This window comes from Tupaia chinensis, unplaced genomic scaffold, assembly GCF_000334495.1.
Source record: "Tupaia chinensis unplaced genomic scaffold, TupChi_1.0 Scaffold000527_1, whole genome shotgun sequence".
Lineage (NCBI taxonomy): Eukaryota > Metazoa > Chordata > Mammalia > Scandentia > Tupaiidae > Tupaia > Tupaia belangeri.
This window is the reverse complement of record NW_006160040.1, coordinates 5,154,418-5,174,599: the sequence shown is the minus strand read 5'-3', so window position 1 is coordinate 5,174,599 and position 20,182 is coordinate 5,154,418. Positions and strand designations below refer to the sequence as shown.

Below are 20,182 nucleotides of genomic sequence, written 5' to 3'. Positions count from 1 at the left end.
GGTTGGTGCCAGAGAGAACAGCGAAGTAAGTCTGGGAGGCAGTTGGCCTTCGCAGGCCAGAACTACACCTCCGCATGCCATCTCCCAAACCACCTCCCTTTCTTCTCCTAATAGTCCCCAAATCCACTTCTAAATGCAGGTAACACTGACAGCTTGAACTCCACCTCAGAAGCAAGTCTACCTAATTATTCTTCTATTGAATTAAAAACTTCAGGGAAAGGGCCTCCTCCCTACTGTATCTTTTGTTTCTTACTGTGTCTCTGAATTCCTTTATAACCAATTACTCAAACCAAGGATGCCCATTTCTTTCAAACAATGACTTTAGCCAACCTTTGCCAACCTGAAAAATGGGAACCTATTTTTATTTTATTGCTTTAATTATTAGCAAATTGAATAACTTTCAATACTCATATTTCATTTTTTGGTGAATTAACCATTTGTGTCCTTCCCTTTTTTATTGGGTGTTTTATCAGATTGATTCATAAAATATTTTCACATGTAAGGATGTCTGTTGTTCAGACTACTAATAGTTTACTCATTTGTCTTTTTTTTTCTTGTTTGTCTTTTGACCATTTTTTATATTTACTTTTGTAGTAAATTTTAAATCTTTATGTCAGAAAAATTTTTAAAAAGTAAGTCAATGATTTCAATTTCTATCTTGTAAAGCCAAAAAAGATTAATTGATTGTAATGGTCTAAGTGAGTTTGTGTCCCTCTCTGTTTCAAATTCAGTTTTTTAAATCTAATCCCCAATGCAAAAGTATTAAGAGATAGAGCATTCTGGAGATAATTATGCCATAAGCCCTCCTATTAAAGAGGCCTGAAGAAGCTGTTTGCCTCTTCCACCAAGAAAGGACACCGCAGACCCTTACCAGACACTGAATCTGCCTTGATCTTGGACTTCACAGCCTCCAGAACTGTGAGAAATATATGTATGTTACTTATAAGCCACCTAGTTCATAGTAATTTATTGTAGACTAAGACACTGATTAATTCAAAATCCATAAAAGGAAGAAAATAATAAGCCTGAGAGCAGAAATTGATTAGACACAAAACAAATAATAGAGAAAATTAGCCAAGTCAAAAGTTGGTTCTGTCAAATGATTAATAAAATTGATAAATCTCTATCAAAATAGATCAAGGAAAAATGAGAGAAAAGACAAAATGTCAATGTTTGGAATTAAAGAGGAGATTTTACTGCAAATTCTACAGACATTGAAAGGATAATAAGGGACTATTATAAAGAATTTGATGCCTGAAATTCAACAGCTGAGATGAAATGAATAAATTTCTTTTAAAAAAAAAAAATTTACTGGGCCAGCTAGTGGCAGGTGGATAAGGTGGCCAGATCTCACATGGTCAACCGCTCAGTTCGAGTCCCAGAATCAGTGCCTTAGAAAACACACGGGGTATATGGGTGTGCATGCCCAAAAAGTCCTGAAGGGAGGGAGAAATGAAGAACAAAGATTATCCCCCATGAGGAATGCTTTCTCACTTTCCCTCTCTGATTCTTTTCTCTGAGTCACTCCAGAGAGCACACATACTTTCTGGCAAAATCTTGAAAAAACAAAATGTATCAAAACTGATTCCAGATCCATTGAAAAGTTCCATTGCACGGTATCTATCATAGAAATCGGCTCATTATCAAAATTCATCCCACAAAGCAACTCTAACTCTAAATGTTTCACTTGTAAATTCCAGTAAGCACTGAAAAAAATGACCACCAATCTTCTCTCATTACTTTCAGAAAAAAGAAAGAACACTTTTTAATTGCTTTTATGATCAATACACTAAACATAAAGACAAAAATCCTTTCAAAATATTAGCACATGGAATCTAGCAATACATAAGACAACAATATAACATGAACAAGTAGGATATACTCCTAAAATCTAAGGTTTATTTAACATTTGATAATTTATGTAACTGACCATAGTAAGCAAACGGAAGTGCCATATACAGATGCAGTGAAACATTTGATAAAATTCAACATCTACTTGTGATTAAAAATAATCATGGTAAAACTCTCAGGAAACTAGAATTAGAAAGACATCTTCCTCAACCTGATGAAGGACATCTATGAAAAACAACAGCTAACCTCACACTTAGTAATTAAGACTGAATATTTTCCCCCTAAGATTAAGAGCAAGACAAGAATGTTCTGACAAGTCCTGCTCATCTGCTTATAGAGGTTCTTACCTGTATCATAAGGTAAGAAAAAGAAATAAAAGGCATCCAGATTGGGAAAGAAGGTTCGTTTCTCTTTCTAAATATTATTTCAATTCACCCCAAATTGGTCTGCAGATTCAGAGAACTCCAAATCATAATTCCCAACAGGCTTGTTTTTGTTTTTGGAGAGGTTTTTGTTATAGGGCTGTATGATCATCTCATCGCCAAAAAGACAAAGAGAGACAGAAAGTGAGAAATCACCCCCCAGGGAGGTTGGCCACGCCGCAATCCCTTCTCCTCCATTCTCCTCTCGGGATCTTGGGCACGCACGCACAGGTGCCTGGTGTGAGTTTAAGCACAGGTCCAGGACCTAACTGCGGTTGACTACATGGGAGTGCAGCGACATAGCCATTATGCCAATTGCTGGTCCCCCACAACAGGCTTTTTAAAAGAAATTGGCAAGCCCATTGTAAAATTTATATAAAAACACAAAAGTGCTAGAATAATTTTTTTAAAAAGAATTAAGGTTGGGGCCAGGAGGTGGGGTGGTGGTTGAGGTGCTCGACTCTCACATGGCCAACCATGGTATGAGTCCTAGACCCGGCAGCTTGCTCTCTTACTTTCCCTCTCTCTCCCTCTGTCTGTCTCTGATGAGTGTACTTGCTCTATAGCAAACTTAAAATAATAATAATAATGATAATTAAATTTAAATAAAAGAATTAAAGTGGAAAACATTCTGATTTCAAGACCTATTATAAAACTGCTATCCTGACCAGTTAGTCATAATATAAAAAAACTAATTGATTAATAGAAGAAAATAATTTAAGAATAGCTCCACATTTATTCAGTCAACTACCTTTTTCATCAAAGTGCCAAAGAAATCCAATAGAGAAAAAAAATTTTTTTTAAATAAATGATACTGGACAATTGATACATTTAAAAAAAAAGAAAGAAAGAAAGAAAGAAAGAAAGAAAGAAAGTGGACCTCAATCCTCTAGCAGCCAGCCACCAAAAATCCTTAATGATTCCCTAATGAACAAGTATCTCCTGATATTTTCTCCTGATATCTGTTCCCATAATGAACAGGAACAAATATTCTATTGGTTACACAGGGCTGTATAACCAATAGACTATTGTGTAACCAATAGAATATTGCAGAAATGAAAAATGGGGAAAAAAACCAGTAATAGTAACCAGTGCATGAAACAAGTTTAGATAATAAAGAATGACAGAATGTTGTAAACTTTGAAACAAGGTAATGGATATATGGGAGTTTAAAATAGTATTCTGTTTACTTTGTGTATTTTTTGTTTTAAGAGGTTTTTATCTTAGGGAATGTGCACTTGTCAGGGAGAGAGAGGGAGCCGGTGGTGACGGTGATGGTGAGAGGGAAAGTGAGAAATCATGGGGGAGGTGGGGGGAGAGTGGCCCACACCACAATCACTTCTCATCTATTCTCCTCTCTGGACCTTGGACACACATGCACCCACACACTGTGTGACTTTTCTAGTCACCAAGGTAGGAACTTGAACCGTGGTCAGCCATGCAGGAGTTCAGTGACAAAACTGCTCCACCATCGGCCAACCTCTACTTTGTGTATGTTTTTTAAAACAAAAAGCAAAGACTTTCAAACAACAATCCCAATTTTCTAAATTACCTAATGCATGAGAAATGAAATTACTCTGTCAAACTAATTTTTTAAAGTTTCTAATCATTTAATTCCAATTTCTACATAAATTTGTCACACCCTAGTTACAAATACGTATGCTAGCACCAGTTCGCACATCATACTTTAAGTAGCCCCATCCTAAACTTTTGGTTCATTTTCTTCTTCACTGAACAATAATAATACAGTAGCAGAAATTGCAGTAGTAGTAACAGCATTGACCACTTACCGGTTCTGTGAAGATTACATAATAAAATACACATACAGCGCTTTGAACTGTGCCCAGCATAGACATACTCCATGAATATTATTATTCTCATTATTGCAACCTATTCACTTTTTTTTAATTCCTAAGATTTATTTAGTTGCCAATAATGTTATGACTTTTTCTTAAGTATATATATATATATATATACATAGTGGTCAAGGCACTGGACTCTCACATGGCTGACTGTGGTTTGAGCCCCGGACCTGGGACTTGCTTTCTCACTTTCCCTTTCTCTCACTCTCTCAGTCTCTCTCTGGTAAAATTTAAAAAATAAATAATAATAACAAATAAAATTAAATAAATAATTCTTTTAAAAATAATGATAATAAATATCTATTTATACTGCCAAGGAAACTGAGGTTCAGTGATTCACTGCAGCAGACATTTCTCAAGATGGTTGCCTAGATCCAACCATTCCCTGAAACAGATAGTTTCTACTTTTACAGAAGCTGGTGAGTTAGGATCCTCTAATGTTTCTATGCAATAGCTCTGCCCGCAACCTTCTTATAAATTTACTTTTTATCATTAACTTGGCCTGTTAGTTTCTGTTACTCAGGTGGCTCAAAGGGGTCATCACAGAGTTCTAGAACACACTTCTTTTTTGGATGGTCTTAACCAGCATCTATTGGGAGCCTATTATTTGCAAGGCATGTACCTGCTATCTGCTGTAAAGACCATCAGGGTTCTGAGGGGAAAAGAAGGGAGTGGGACATGACCAGACAGAACAGCAAAACATCACAGGTACACACAGGGGACCGAGATCAACACAGTCCTACTGCAGAGTAAGGCACATACAGGCACATAATTCAAGCATTTCATGAATTGATATTAAATTAGATATATGACGAGACAGACAAGCGGGAGACAAATCACGTGTGGCTTTGAATGCCAAACTAAGGGATTCAGAGTTTACTCTTCTCCAGAACAAGGGTTGGATGAAGATTTTGGAGCTGAAGACCCCATAGAGTAACCACTATGCTTTAGAAAGAACACTTTTTTTTTTTTTTTTGAGAGGTTTTTGCTATAGGGCGCGTGCGCTCGCCAGAAAGACAGAAAGAGACAGAGAGAGAGAGAGAAACAGAAAGCGAGAAATCACCCCCCGGGGGGGATGGCCACGCCGCAACCCCTTCTCCTCCATTCTCCTCTCGAGATCTTGGGCATGCACGCACACGCACCCGGTGTGGGTTTAAGCCACCGGGTCCAGGGCTCAAACTATGGTTGGCTATATGGGAGTCCAGCGACATAGCCATTACGCTAACTGCTGGTCCCAAAAACACTAACATTTCAGCCATCTTCATGAGTACTCAGCTTTTTAATCGGCTTAAATTTTTAAGTTATTTATGTTTCTAACTAGGGACATTTACCAGCACACTTTACAGAAAGTAGGTTTCATTTCAGTGTCACAATGATACTTCTGTGTGACAGTCTTCATAGAACTGAAGAAACTTGCAATGTATGGCATATTAAATGATTTTATCTTCTGACCTGAATCTAATCAAATGAAGGAGCCAACAAAATTAATTTAGGGTCAATGATGAAACTACACTCATGATGACCAGAGGCAGACACACTACTGGAATTACATTGTAACAGCGAAGTTGTGCACCTTCTTGTACTCTAGTGGTGACAACCAAAGCTTCACTTGAATGAGCCTTACCGGATACTCTTCATGCAAGTATCCAATGTATGCAATCTTGTTATTATGAAGTGGGTAATCTTAAACATTGACCCCATTCTTAGCGTGGTACTCGAGTTTAGAAAAGCTGTACTCCTTCAACATCGCTTTGCAAACCCAGAAATGACAAATTTTGAAGTTCTATAAACACCATTTCCTGCGTTAGGAACTTAGTAACCCACACATTAATGTTGACCTTATTCAGTATTTACATGGACATTTAAAGTAATAACTTTTAAAAATTTAATGTGTTGAAAAAAGTTACATGAATAGCAAGATGTTACCCACATACATGAACTGTTTTTAATCGTTTTCCTTTCCTTCCACCTAAGAAAAATAGATCGGGAAATCTCAACAGCAAAAGCGTACATAAGTAACGTCACAGTGATGGTGTATACCACGGAATAGGAAACTGAAAAATTACTGAGTTGCAGGTCTGAGTTTTCGCGTATCCCTGCCTGCACAGTACCGAGTGCACTCTAGAACTTTCACAGACTTTCTGAAAGCTGAAAGAATCCAGGCACTCGTACAGAAGCTCAGGAACAGTTTCTGAGGTGCCACGGGCACCGGTTTGCAGCGTGTTCCACGCACACTCAAACGCAGCAGTGCTCTGGCTGGGGAGTCAGGGTGACGACCCCTGCACAGCCCAGAAGGGCCGATCTGTCCCAGGGCTGTTTGGGAGGGATTAGGGAAGTGGGGCGCGGGAAGAGGAGGCGGGGAGCTGCCTCTGCCGTGTGCCCCACATCCCCCAGCCGACCGCCATCCGCCCGTCAGCGTCCCGCCGCCGCCGGGTACTCACAGCCCTGGTCTCGTACAGAACCAGCTTCTGGACCGAGCTGATGATGGGGACAGCGGCCGTGGGCATGTCGCGAGCGAAAGAGGGCCCCACGACAGGGCACCAGGCCGCGTCCCGGGTGTGGCAGCTGGTGATCCGCCCCAGGAGACCCGGAGAGAGAACACCTCAGACCCTGCTCCAGGTCCAGCCAGGATTAACGCCTCGGGGCAGTGCAGCTCAGACGACCTGCTACTACTACAACCCAGGTGTTTCCGGATCCCTGCGCCCCGCCTCCGGCCAGGCCCCGCCCAGGCTGAGTGGGCGTGGCTGGAGGGTGTACCATTGAGAGGTCGTCTAGAGGCACCCGGAACTGGCGTGCTGCAAGGGAGGAAGCGGGAGGAGCCATCTTTGGTGTGGGCGGGAGAAAAGTCGTGGGATTCTTTGAGTGTCCCTCCCTTTCTTTGGGGATAATTTGGAGTTGGTTTGCTTCATTGGAAGCCGAGTCTCCAAGTGCAGGACAAATCCATTCCCAAGTTGATCTGTTTTTTCCCTGCCTACGTCTGCCCTCACTTTCCTGAAAACCTATCCGATGGTCCTTCCCTGAGTGCTTTTCCAAAACCTCAGCTCTCTTTGTTGCCTATCATTATGAGAATCAACAAGACCGTATTGTACTGAGGTGGTGTACTCCAGGGGATTGTTTTTTTCCAGTCAATTATAGGTGGACATTCCCACGTGTTTGTGCCTGAGGCTAACCATCTGCAAATTTTAAATTAGACTATGGAGAGCAGTGTAGGCACGAGCACTAGTCTGTGAAAGTTCTAGAGTGCACTCGTACTGTGCAGGCAGCGGGTACGCGAAAACTCAGACCTGTAACTCGGTAAGTTTTCAGTTTTCCTACTCCGTGGTATTTCTTAGGTGGAGGGAAGGAAAGTCCGACTGTCCTAGGTTAAAATGTCCTAGGTTAGGGGACACAGATGGAGTAACGGTTACCTGGATAGACTCCCACATGGCTGACCGCTGTTGGAGTCCCGAACGTGGCTTGACACGCCGCGCACGTGGGCGGTGGATGCCCAAGACCCTGGGAAGAGAATGGAGAAGGGATTGCGGCGTGGCCATCCCCCTTGGGTGATGACTTCTCACTTTCCCTCTCATTGTCTTTGTCTCGCTCCCTCCAGCGAGGCACGTGCCTTAAGGCAAACACCTCTTTAAACGATTGTTTTACATGTCCTAAGTTAAAATTCTCCCATTTGATGTGTGCGAATATGAATGTGCAATGTATGTGCCCTCTCTAATCATCACCTTCCACATTTGTGAAAAGGAGTGCGAATACAAAATTAGGTATCAGCGAATACTTAGAACAAGAAACACAATTACGGTGCCACACACACACAGGCTCCGCCCTGCTAGAGGGCCTGCGCGCAGCCGCGAGCGGTTTCCCTAGCAACCGCTCAACAGATCCCGGGAGCCTCTGGAGGCGGCTGCTGCCTAGACCCTAAAGTACTCCTTTTCAACCAGGTAAGCCGCCTTTTTCCTGGTGTATGTGGCGGGTGTCGTTGTCCACCGCCAGATGTGTTTTTTGTGTCGGTTGCACCGAAGCTCAGCTACTGTGGCATCCCAACCTGTTCCTTTCCTTGCAAAAGTATACTCTGGGACCTATTCGTAAATCCACTAGTTAAAACCACTTCTTTCTACAACTAGTATTTTTATTTCGCAAATATTTACTGAAGACTTTCTACTAGAGTCTAAGACCTCCTGGAGCGAAACCTAGCCTAGGCAGAAGAGCTCGGTTTCCAAGATGTGACCTCTCTCAACCTCACAATCCAGTGCTGAAGGGTTTCTCAACTGTTAAAAGCGTACTGAAAATTTTAAGAGCTTATAGAATTATAGCACAACACATAACCCATATTAGAAATTATACTGTAGACTCAAAATTGAGAAGTTACAAAAGTTTTTAAAGGAGTATTTATATATCATTTCATTTCTTTCATAGTTTGATATGCCTTTTAATAAAACAGCCATGTCAATTCTGAAATTTTGCATGAACCTGGATCTTTTCATTGGAAAAATATTTAGCTCTGTCCCATTTTGTAATGAAAACCAACTCTTCTAAATAGGAGCTAAATATTTACTCAATGTTTTTTAATTAGAAAAACATTTTTTAAAGTATCTGTAAAGGGCCAGCAGGTAGCATGGAGTTTAAGGTGACTGGATCCCACATGCCTGACTGCATCCATTCTTCAAGTCCTTCAAGTCCCAGACCACTGCAGTGGCTTGAGAAATATGCCGGGCACTGGTGAGTGCATGCCTACAATCTAGAGAGGAGGGCGGGAAAGGGGACTGCAGCATGGCTTTACCCCCTGGGAGATGATTTCTCACTTTCCCTTTCTGTGACTCTCCAGCAAATGCACACGCCCGGTGGCAAAAACTTTAAGAAAAATAAATTTTTAAAAAACCTGTTAAATTCTAGGGAACCAGCAGTTAGGGTAATGGCTATGTCGCTGGACTCCCACGTAGTCGACCACGGTTCACGTCCCAGACCCGGTGACTTAAAACTCACGCCGGGCGCATGTGCGTGCGTGCCCAAGATCCTGAGAGGAGAATGGAGGAGAAGGGATTGCGGCGTGACCATCCCCCCGGGGGGGTGATTTCTCGCTTTCTGTCTCTATGTCTTTCTCTGTCTGGCGAGCGCACGCTCCTTATAGCAAAAACCTCTCAAAAAAAAAAAAAAAACTATAAAACTTTCATTACTTTTGGAAAAGTTTTCTGTATGGAATAAGTCAAGGTTTCCTAAAATATAAAAATATGAATCTAATAAATTTAGCCATGATTATCTTTTATGTTTCTGGGAAATTGTATATATAAGATACTCAACTTTAATTTGATTCTTTTAGAATTATTTTATTTAACTTTATTTGTGTATTTATTTTAATTTAACCAAAAAAGGACAGAGTAAGAGAGAACGAGAGAAAGGGAAAGTGAGAAGGCAAACCATCAAGTCAGGGACTTGAACCATGGTCAGCTATGTGAGAGTCCAGCACTCTTAACCACCACACCACCTGCCGGCCCCTAATTTGATTTTTAATATAAAAGACACATAATAACATACTTATTGTCTTTATTTTTTCTGAAACACTTCGTTTGAGCTCTTTTATACAACATGTAGTTGAATTTTGTTTTTGTCTCAGATTAAGAGCCTATTGTTTTAGTTACTGAGTTTAACTTATTCGCAATTCCTGGCAAAATCCATGTGTTTAGTGGTGTGGAATGGTGTGGTCTAAGTAAATTCAAAGGATATCCCAGCTCTACCTAGCCTGCCTATTTCAATCACATTAAGTATTTTAACAATTGTATTCCTTCTTGTTGTAGTATTTCGTATTATGATTTCTCAAGAGAAGACAGAAGAGCATCCTTTTGCAGATATATTTAGTGAAGATGAAAATGAAAACAATTTTTTGTTGTCCAAACCTGTTTGCTTTGTTATATTTGGGAAACCAGTAAGTTATACTTTCTAATTTATTAGTTCATTTTTTTATTTTTCAAAATCATAGTCTCATAAGTCACCACATAAGAATGAAAACCATAATGTGCCAATTTTTTCAGTGTCTGATAGATTCTCATTGTATGACTTTAAATCTCGTTAAAAATTCATTACATTTTCTCTTCTAATGCACTGTCATTGAAAAAAAACCTTTATTGTATTTATGTAAGTTTGGGTATTATGAGGAAATGAACTCATTATGTAATGGACCATAATAATTGTTAGTAGTATGTGATCTAAAGTTATTTCAGACTTTGTTTTGTATAGAAAACTTTCTTTGAAACTAGTTGCAAGGCTCCCTGGATGTGTGAAGGTAGGACAAGCTGGGAGTTTGTCCTGTTAATACCTGGAGATACTGAGAAGCCACATCTCCGCCGTCCCTACAGTACGTTAGAGGACCTACGTATTGGCTTTCCACAAAACGAGAAGAAACCCAAATGGCTGTTCTAAGCTATTCTGCCTTTCTAGACAGTTTTAGTAAGGACTTGTAGATAAGAGCTATTTTCAGGTACTAAACTAGTTACCACTAGGGGGTCTGACCTGATTAAAGAGCCTTTCTAGAACAGAAGAGATTAAGGACTGGATCCTATGCTTGACTTTATTTTATATGAATTTAGGAGGAAGTACCAAGAAATGGTTCCAACAACTTTTATGATGTTTCTGAAAACATAAAATGGTTTTAAAAGTCAACAGTAAAAGCTACCAGATGCATTGCTGCTTCATGAAAGTGAAATTTTATCTTTAAAGTAGATACTTTCCAACGATGTCATTAAGAAGAATTTCTTTACTCTTACAAATTACAAAAAAAATCATTCGAATAAAACATTGAAGGGCCAGCTGGTGTTGTGGTGGTTAAGGTGGTTGAATCTCACATGACCGATTGCACGGTTTGAGTCCCAGATCCAGAGGCTTGGAAAATGTGACCGATTGCATGGTTTGAGTCCCAGATCCAGAGGCTTGGAAAACATTCTGGGTGCATGTGCATGGATCACCAAAATCCTGAGAGGAGAATGGAGGAGAAGGGACTGAGGTGTGGACATCCCATCTGGGAAGTGCTTTCTCACTTTCCCTTTCTTTATTTCTCTCAGGCAAGTGCATGCACCCTATAGCAAATTAAAAAAAAAATCATGATTATAAACTTTAGGAAGGAAATAAAATGATGAATCTCAATATAATCACAATGATTTATAATCAAAATTACAAAAATGGGACCAGCCCATGGCCTGGTATGTAAGGGAGCTGGATCCCACATGGACAACCACATAGTTCAGGTCTCAGACTCAGTGGCTTGAGAAACACACAAAGTGCATGTGTGTGTAAGCCCAAAATCCCCAAAGAAGGGAGAGATAGAGGAGAAGGGATTTAGTATGACCATACCCCATGGAGAGTGCTTTCTCTCTCTCTTCTGTCTGACTCTCTGTCTCTTATTAGCAAATGCATGCACACTCTAGCTAATTTTTTTAAAAATTAAAAAGTTGACAATACAGAGGGTACAATATTATAATATTATAGTTTTCTAATTTCAGGGCTATCTTTTTTTTTTTCTCATAATTATTGTAGGGCACAAACACTTGCCAAGAAGAAATAGAGAAAGTGAGAATGCACCCTCTATGATGGACAGTCACACTACAATTCCTTCTTCATCTCTTCTTTCGGGATTGCATGTGCATGCAAACACATGCACCCATTGTGTTTTCCAAGCTACTGGGTCTGGGAGCTGAGCTGCACAGTTGGTTAGGTGGGATCCAGCTGCCTTAGCCATCTTGGCGCCAGCTAGCCCAAGAGCTATTTTCTTAATTTAAAAATTGTTATTAAAGAGGGTGGGAGAAGGGAAAAGTATAGGGAAGGAAATTAGGGAGAAAAAATAGAGAGGCAAGACATTTGTGGGACACAGAAATGGTTTATTACCTATTGATGATAATGTGTATAGTATTCTCAACTGGACTGGTCTGAGATTTCATGTTAAATAAATTCTCATTACAAGCCAAATGATATATAGCAACTGAATGTTTAAAAAAAAGAATAATAAAAATAAAATAAATTGTCATTTAGGATCAAAGATTTAAATATAAAGCCTCAAACTATACAATTACTAGAAGAAAATATATGGGAGACTATTGAAGGCAAAGATTTCTTAAATAAAACCCCTAAAGCATATCTCCAAAATAGACATGAAGCTAAAAATCTTCCTCACATCAAAGGAAACAATACTTAGAGTGAAAAGACAATCCTTGGAATGGGAGAAAATATTTGCAAATTATTCCTCAGACAAGGGATTGATATCCAGATTATATAGGGAACTCAAGCTACTTGCCCATTGAAAAAAAAAAAAGAACAATCCAATTAAAAATGGGCAAAGGGGGACCATCAGATGGTGTAGTGAAGATGGGGGACTCCCATATCATATGGCCAATCACAATTAGAATCCTGGACCTGGTGGCTTGAAAATCACACCAGACACATGTGTGTACAGGCCCAAAATCCCAGAAAGAGAATGATGGAGAAGGGATTGCAGTGTGGCCATTTCCCAAGAGAGGGGGTGAGTTCTCACTTTCCCCCTCATTGTCTCTCCCTATCTCTCTCCAGCAAGCATACACACCCTATGAAAAAAAAATTAAGGGGGGGGGGCAATGAATTGAATAGATATCTCCCCAAAGACTTCTGAATGGCTAAAAGGAATATGGAAAAATGTCCAAAGTCTCTTGTCATAAGGAAAAGGCAAATTAAAATCACAATGGAATACCAATTAAACCCAGTTAGAATGGCTAGGATCAAAAATAATTAACAGTAAGTTCTGCTGAAGCTGTGGAGAAAAGGGAACCCTCTTAATGCTGTTGATGGGAATGTAAATTAGTTTGACTTCTGTGTAAGGTTAGTTTGACTTTTGTGGAGGTTCCTCAAAAACCTACCAAGAGAACTACCATATAACCCAGTAATCCTGCTCCTTGGTACTTACTCAAAGAATAAGAAAACACTTCATTGAAAAGACACTTGCACATCCATGTTTATTGCAGCATTATTCACAATTGCTAAAACATGGAACCAACCTAAGTGTCCAAAAACTGATGACTGGGTTGAAAAACTGTGGCACATACATACTACGAAATATTACTCAGCTATTAGAAAAGGAGATCCTATCACTTGACTCAAAGTTAATGAATATAGAAGATTTAACATTGAGCAAAGTGAGCCAGACTTTGAAAGATACACATTGTATATCCTCATTCAATTTGTACCAAGTGTCTGCACTCTATGGCAGAAGCTGAGAGATCTGAAGATGTGATGGTGGAGAGGATGGGGGTGGATGCAAGAGACTGTGGATGGTGGAGAACAGGTGGTGGAGGGTGGGTGTGAGGTGCAAGAGAAGGAAACATTTGACAGATGGAAAAATGTAAAGTTCTCTTTTGAAAAAAAGTTATATAGATAGATAAATAAATAAATAGACACATACAAAACATGATGGAAACTTCATATAAAATGGAAAATTAATTTTTAAAAGTTTCCTAGATTCACCATGGAAAAGCATTTATTTAAGTCACTTCAGAAGATGTGGCATGTGGAAGAATTAGAAGAGAAAAACAAAGCTTAAATGTCTAGGATCTACTCTACATTTTTTATGGGAAAAAATCACTTTATTTTCTTGATATAATAGTAACCATCAATAAGATCTTTTAAAATTGGTATATCTGTTTCTTGGACAAATGACTGTGCTTTTGAGTATTGAATAACATTTCTCTTTTTAAGGGAGTTGGAAAGTCAACATTAGCCCGCCATATAGCACAGGCATGGAAATGTATTCGTGTTGAAGGTAAATTTTATCTTTTTTCCCAATATTTTATTATGAAAATGTTCAAATATGTAGAAAATGGGCAGAATTACACAATGGACACCTATATACCTATCTAACTACCAAATAGATTCTATGATGAACGTTTTGGTGTTTGCTTTATCACACATACGACATCAATCTAGTGATGATTATCTTTACAATAGCACCTATCCAATCGTGTTCTGCCCTCTGTTAGTCCTAGTTTTGTGGATAGGATTTAGGAGAGTTTATAAAACATTCTCTGCTTCATTTTATTGCCTCCATGTCTCTAATTCCATAATTTAGAACTATTTGTCATATGTGCATTTTTTAAAGAATTATTTTATTTATTATTATTATTTTCCAGTTTGATCAGAGAGAAAGAGAGAAAGAGAGGGAAAGTGAGAAAGCAAGCCACCAGGTCTGGGACCTAAACTGTGGTCAGCCATGCGTGAGTCCAGCGCCTTTAACCACCACGCCACATGCCAGCCCCATGTCATAGGTGCATTTTAGGTGTCTTAGGAAAGATGAAAAAAGAAAGAACTCTTACAATTTGTCTCAGAAGCATTTGTCAGGACTTCAGTGATAAAATTGTCTTTCTTATTTGTAAATTGTCTTGTATTCTTTGCAACATACAGGACAATCAATATCTTTAAATATAAATATTCTTTTAGGGACCAGCAGATGGCATAATGGCTACATCGCTGGACTCCCATATAGTCGACTTCAGTTCAAGTCCTGGACCCAGAGCCTTAAAACTTGCCAGGCACACATGTATGCATGCCCAAAATCCAAAGAGGAAAATGGAGAAGGGATTGTGTTGCGGCCATCCCTCCTGGGGGAGGGGGTAACTTCTCTCTTTCTGTCTCTCTGTCTCTCCAGCAAGCACATAAGCCCTATAGCAAAAATCTATCTAAAAATAAATAAGCGCATGCGTGTGTGTGTGTGTGTGTGTGTGTAACATTGTAAAACAGCACAGATAAATCCTATTTCTTATCAGAAGAGGAAAAGAAAACAAATCATTGAAATTTCAGCCGCAGGACCCGTTTTTCTAATCAGTGTTTTTTCCATGTTAACATTTCCTGATGCATACATTTCCCTTTATACAATCAGTGTACAAAATTAGTGGGCTGTGGATATAACTGTATGGTTCTAAAAGTATCTGCACTAGTAAGTGTACACTTCTGTGTGGTACCTTATAGTTTGCAGATTATCATCTTGCACACCGCCTCATTTCTTCCTCAGATTCTTTTTCTTTATTTATGATAGGCTACACGCATGCTTGTGTATGAAAGAGAAAGAGAGGAGCACCCTCCACAGGGTCTCACCATGCTGTGGTCCCTTCCCCCTGCCCTCCAGCTTGTCAGATCTTGGGCACGTGTGCACACTGGGCACGTTTCAGGCCAGCCAGTCCTGTAAGTCCACACCCACCATTGGCTTTCAACACTGCTATTTGGCATACTACCACCTGCACCACTGTGGCCAGGCTGTCACGTTCTCTTGAATGCTACACAGGGCATATGTATCCATGGTGCAGCGATTCCTAGGGAGTTATCATCCCCAAGATTCTTTAGAGTGGCAAGGTCAAATTCTCTATGGAAACCTTCTACCGTCTCTATTATTTTTAGTTTTAAATGACTAAAGATGCTTTTAAATTCTGAAGTGATATACAAATGTTAATCTTTGTTACCAATTATGAGACAGCTGAATGTATTTCTGATTTTGCCAATCCAAATGCCAGTTTGTACTAATATTTTGATTTCATGTTTTAGCTCTATCAATTTTGGAAGAACAGATTGCTGCTGAAACTGAATCAGGAGTTATGGTAAACACATCTAAATTTCAAAGTCACTGATTACCAAAAGTGTTCTGTATCAGAGATACGTTATATAGCAACGTACAATATCTGGGGGCCAGCAGATGGTGTAGTGGTTAAGGCACCGGACTCCCACACAGTCAACCACGGTCTAAGTCCTTCACCCGGTTGCTTGAAACTCACGCCAGTCATGTATACATGCATGCCCAAAATCCCAAGAGGAGAGTGGAGAAGGGATTGTGGCATGGCTATCTCCCCTGGTGGGGGGGGGGTGATTTCTCGCTTTCTGTCTCTCTGCTGAGCACACGGACCCTACAGCAAAAATTTTTCAAAAAACAACCATATAATATCTGCTTTTGTTCTTAGGTGCAATCATTGCTGATCAGCGGTCAAAGCGTTCCAGATGAACTCGTTACAAAGCTAATGATAGAAAAGCTGAATTCCCTAGAAGTCTCTCACTTTGGTATGCTTATTCTTGTATACCTACAAGCAGCAAAGCAGCCTTAAACTTGATGCTTTGTCTGAGGCACAGTTTCTGGGGTTGCTGTTTCATTTTACCTTGGCATGAATCTTAGCATGTATTAGTTGAGCAGTTCAGATCATTTTATTTGCTTGTTTGTTTTTATTCTCTGGATGCTATATTTGTTTAAATAAAATGAAGTTTTTTGACCCAAACTTATTTATCCAACAAAAGCATCAAAATTTGCTGTGCTGTGGTCTCCTGGCCGCTTCCACTCTCACCTGGAGTTTTTTCACTAAGTCCTGACGACAGACAGGTTGCTCCGTATTAATATGCACTTACGAGGCAGGAATGGAAACTGGAGTGTGCTAGTTGCCCTCTGACTCTAGACTAGCAAGCTTCAGCCTATTTATCTAGTCTGCCCTCTGACCAGGCCTGAAAATTTTCCCTGTACTTAAATGGGTACTCATCAAGGGCTTTGCATCTAATTTTTTTTTTAAGAGGTTTTTGCTATAGGGCGCGTGCGTTCACCAGACAGAGAGAAACAGAGAGACAGAAAGTGAGAAATCACCCCCCCAGGGGGGATGGTCACACCGCAATCCCTTCTCCTCCACTCTCCTCTCGGGATCTTGGGCACACACACGTGAGTTTTAAGCCACCGGGTCCGGGATATGAACTGTGGTCGACTACGTGGGAGTCCAGCGACATAGCCATTACACTAACTGCTGGTCCCTGCATCTAATTTTTCAAGACAAAGACCACAGAAGTACTAAAAGGGAAAAAATCAAACTTTAAGACATTTGCAAAAGATGGGAAGAAGAATGAAGATGAGCTTGAGAGAAAATAATCTACCTGATTATTATCACTACTTACTAAATGAAAGAAAAAAATTTTAGACAGCTGCTATATAGTCTCAGTAACATAAAAGAGAATATTGTCACCATTAAGAATAGAGAAATGCTGCATGGTCATGGCCATGCAGGATGGTTGTCAATACTTGGTAAGCTGAGGCTACCTGGGAGACTAGATTTGATTCCAGGCCCAGGCTAAAAAGCTGGGTGCAGTGCTGTATACCTGTAGTCCGAGCAGGAGTCTGAACTCTGGAGTCTGAGGCAGAAGGATCAAGAAACAGTGAGATGCTGTCTAAAAATATCACATGCACACGCACACATATATAACCCCCACCCACCCATACACACATACACACACGCACATATAACCCCCCACATGCACATATATATAACCCCCACACACATACACACACACACACACACACACACACACACACAAAGAATTCAGGGATAGAAATAAATTGCAGTGAAGTTAAAACCATGCCTGCTGAGCCAAATAACATGCCATGCAGCCACTATAATATACCTTTACTATCATATAAGCTTTCCTAACCCAGGTTGAAAGAATTCTTAGCATGGAACTTTCTTCCCCTGGTACCTCAGCTGTCTAAAGTAAATTTATTTGGAATTTTAAAAATTGTTTCCTTTTAGGGCCAGCAGGTGTAGTGGTTAAGGCACTGGCTTACCACATGGTCAGCTGAGACTGAGTTCCAGACTTGGCAGCGTGGAAATCACGCCGTGTGCGTGTGTGTGTGTGTGTGTGTGTCCAAAATCTCCGAAGGAGAATGGAGGAGGAGGGATTACAGCACGACCATCTCCCCAGAGGGTGATTTTTCACTTTCCCCCTCACTGTCTCTTTGTCTCTGGCGAGCACACATGCTCTCTGGCAAAAAACCTTAAAAATTTTTCCTCCTAGCCCCTTGATTTTTTTATTATCACAAAGCAGTGTTTATAGTTACACTTCATGTGACCAGAACTTTAACTGTTCATTTAAAAATTTTGACAGATAATTTTATGGTCTGCATTAATTTCCATCAATGCTAGATGATGTTTTATAATGTAATAATAATAAATTCATGTTCTCGTATGTTGATAACATAAAACTTAAAATTGTATTTCACTCTGCAGGTTATATCATCACTGAAATACCATCCCTTTCTCAGGATTCCATGACCACTTTGCAGCAAATAGAACTCATTAAAAACTTAAATTTGAAACCTGATGTTATAATCAATATTAAGGTAAGGATATTCATTGCTTTTCTGTTGGGCCATTGGAAAAGTCATGATGTAATGTTTTATGTTTTTCTATGCAAAAATGCATCATAACTTTTCCAATAAACCAATAGTAGAGTAGAACATTGTTTGACAGTAGATAAATTCACAATTTTAAGTAGTTACGGGGAAAGCTCAGTAATATATATGCATCAATATTAGGGACTGAGTTCTCCTTTCTCATCCTTCTTTGCTTTTGCACCTGCGGTGGCATCCACATGACAAGCTTCCTTGCCTCTTCACCAGGCTTTATCATAGCCATCTTTTGAACGTCAATTCAGGAATCCTCTTTCTAGAAGCTTCTGTGACAACTGCATACTCTACATCTTTCTCTATTTTTCTCTCTCCCCTCCACACCTTAGTTATTATCACAGGACAATTAAATACTTCTCTGGTGACCTTTCCTGTTGCTTTCTTCTCTCTTTATGTTACTCACCTCTTTATATTATAATTGTTTATTTTCCTCCTAGACTCTGTGATACTTGAAGGTAAGGGCTATCAGGTCTTACTGATATAAATGTCAACTAGTATGCTAGATGGTACTTAGAGACACCTAATAAGCTTGTCGATTACATAAATAAATTGAAAGAACAGCCAAATGACTCGGAGGTATGAATGTTAAAGAACACTGTTACCTTGATTAAGAGTCAAGGCTGGGTCCTGTTCCCAATTCACTTTCTTACTCAGTATTAGAATTTTGTAAATCACATTTAGAAGCCTTAATTTCTTCTTTAGCAAACCAGTAACAGCTGCCTCAGGGGATTTTGATAAGAATTCAGTGAGGGAATGTTACTTATTTATATGAAAATGAATAGTAAGTTTTTATATTCATAACCAGCCTGGTTCCCTAGAGAGTTTGCTACAGCTCAAAAGAAATACTTGGATCTCAGCTGAGATGTCTGAAGCCAGTAGAATGTCAGGGTCAGGTGTAAGAGAGAAGTGGCTTGCGGTGCTGAGCTGGTGGACTCTCTGTCCCCAGCCTTAGCTCAGACCAGGGGCCAAACTTCTGAACAATCTTGTGAATAAGGAATGAGTGCCTACTAGAGGGAAGATCTCAAACAATTCACCTACACCAAATATGAAGTCTAAGCCAGAAAAAAAAAATAGGTAAAACAGTAAATTGGGACTGGAAGAAGGAGGACATACAGGCCAGAGGCCCTGAATGCTTGCTAATTTGAGGTCATATATTTTGGATCTAAGTTTGCTGAGCCAAAGTAAAAGGGGAAGTGTGACCACTTACAAGATTCGCTTTGTCCATTAGAAGACGTTACAAAGGAGAGAAATAGCTTATATTTCTTAGATCTTAATATGAGAGAATGCTTAATGTAGTGAATGAAGTCCTTAACCCCACTCATATAGTCAGTGTGACAGGGACAGTCCTGTGGCAGTTTCCACATGGTAAACAGAGCATCAGCAAAAGACTAACTGTAAGACACAACTCAGGGCAACGTATCTGTCTCTGCTGCTTTGGCCTTACCTGGGGATAAACCTGAAATTTCCAGATAAGCTCTTAGTCTAGGATCTATGAATCCCTAAGCACCCACAAACCTCCTGAAATTATATGCAGAATGCTCTTGAATATGCATTTTTCAGGAGCAAACACCGACGGCTTTCATCACATTTTGAAAAGTTCTATGTCTCAAAAGAAAAATAAATGATTGAGGGCCAGCAGCCCCCAGACCAATGGCATCAGCAGAAGGTAGGAGAAATGCAAGTTCTTGGGCCACTCCAGAACTAAGAACCAGACACCATGTGCACTGCATCTGGCTATTGCCATGCCACCTCCAAGTGACTTTGATGCTGCTAAAGTTCGAGGACCACTGTTCTGAGGTGCCTCCCTCAGTCACATACTCTTGTCCTACCAGAGAAAGCAGGAGACAGCT

The 20,182-nt window shown here is 39.8% G+C and overlaps 2 protein-coding genes across 3 annotated transcripts in view; one reads left to right on the top strand and one right to left on the bottom strand.

Moving 5' to 3' along the window:
• The window catches only part of FIG4 (FIG4 phosphoinositide 5-phosphatase), a 126,678-nt gene extending 119,847 nt beyond the window's left edge, over positions 1 to 6,831 (bottom strand). For both annotated transcript variants that reach the window (XM_027775138.1, XM_027775139.1), the window contains exon 1: positions 6,577 to 6,831. In XM_027775138.1, coding sequence (XP_027630939.1) covers positions 6,577 to 6,642 — 66 coding nt within the window. In that variant the 5' untranslated portion in view covers positions 6,643 to 6,831. The remainder of the gene's footprint in view (positions 1 to 6,576) is intronic.
• A 1,153-nt stretch (positions 6,832 to 7,984) lies between these two features.
• The window catches only part of AK9 (adenylate kinase 9), a 135,708-nt gene continuing 123,510 nt past the window's right edge, over positions 7,985 to 20,182 (top strand). Inside the window, exons 1-6 of the mRNA XM_006156985.2 lie at positions 7,985 to 8,067; positions 9,919 to 10,046; positions 13,835 to 13,898; positions 15,671 to 15,723; positions 16,081 to 16,177; positions 18,154 to 18,266. Of these exons, the coding sequence (XP_006157047.1) occupies positions 9,930 to 10,046; positions 13,835 to 13,898; positions 15,671 to 15,723; positions 16,081 to 16,177; positions 18,154 to 18,266 (444 nt within the window). The 5' untranslated portion in view covers positions 7,985 to 8,067; positions 9,919 to 9,929. The remainder of the gene's footprint in view (positions 8,068 to 9,918; positions 10,047 to 13,834; positions 13,899 to 15,670; positions 15,724 to 16,080; positions 16,178 to 18,153; positions 18,267 to 20,182) is intronic.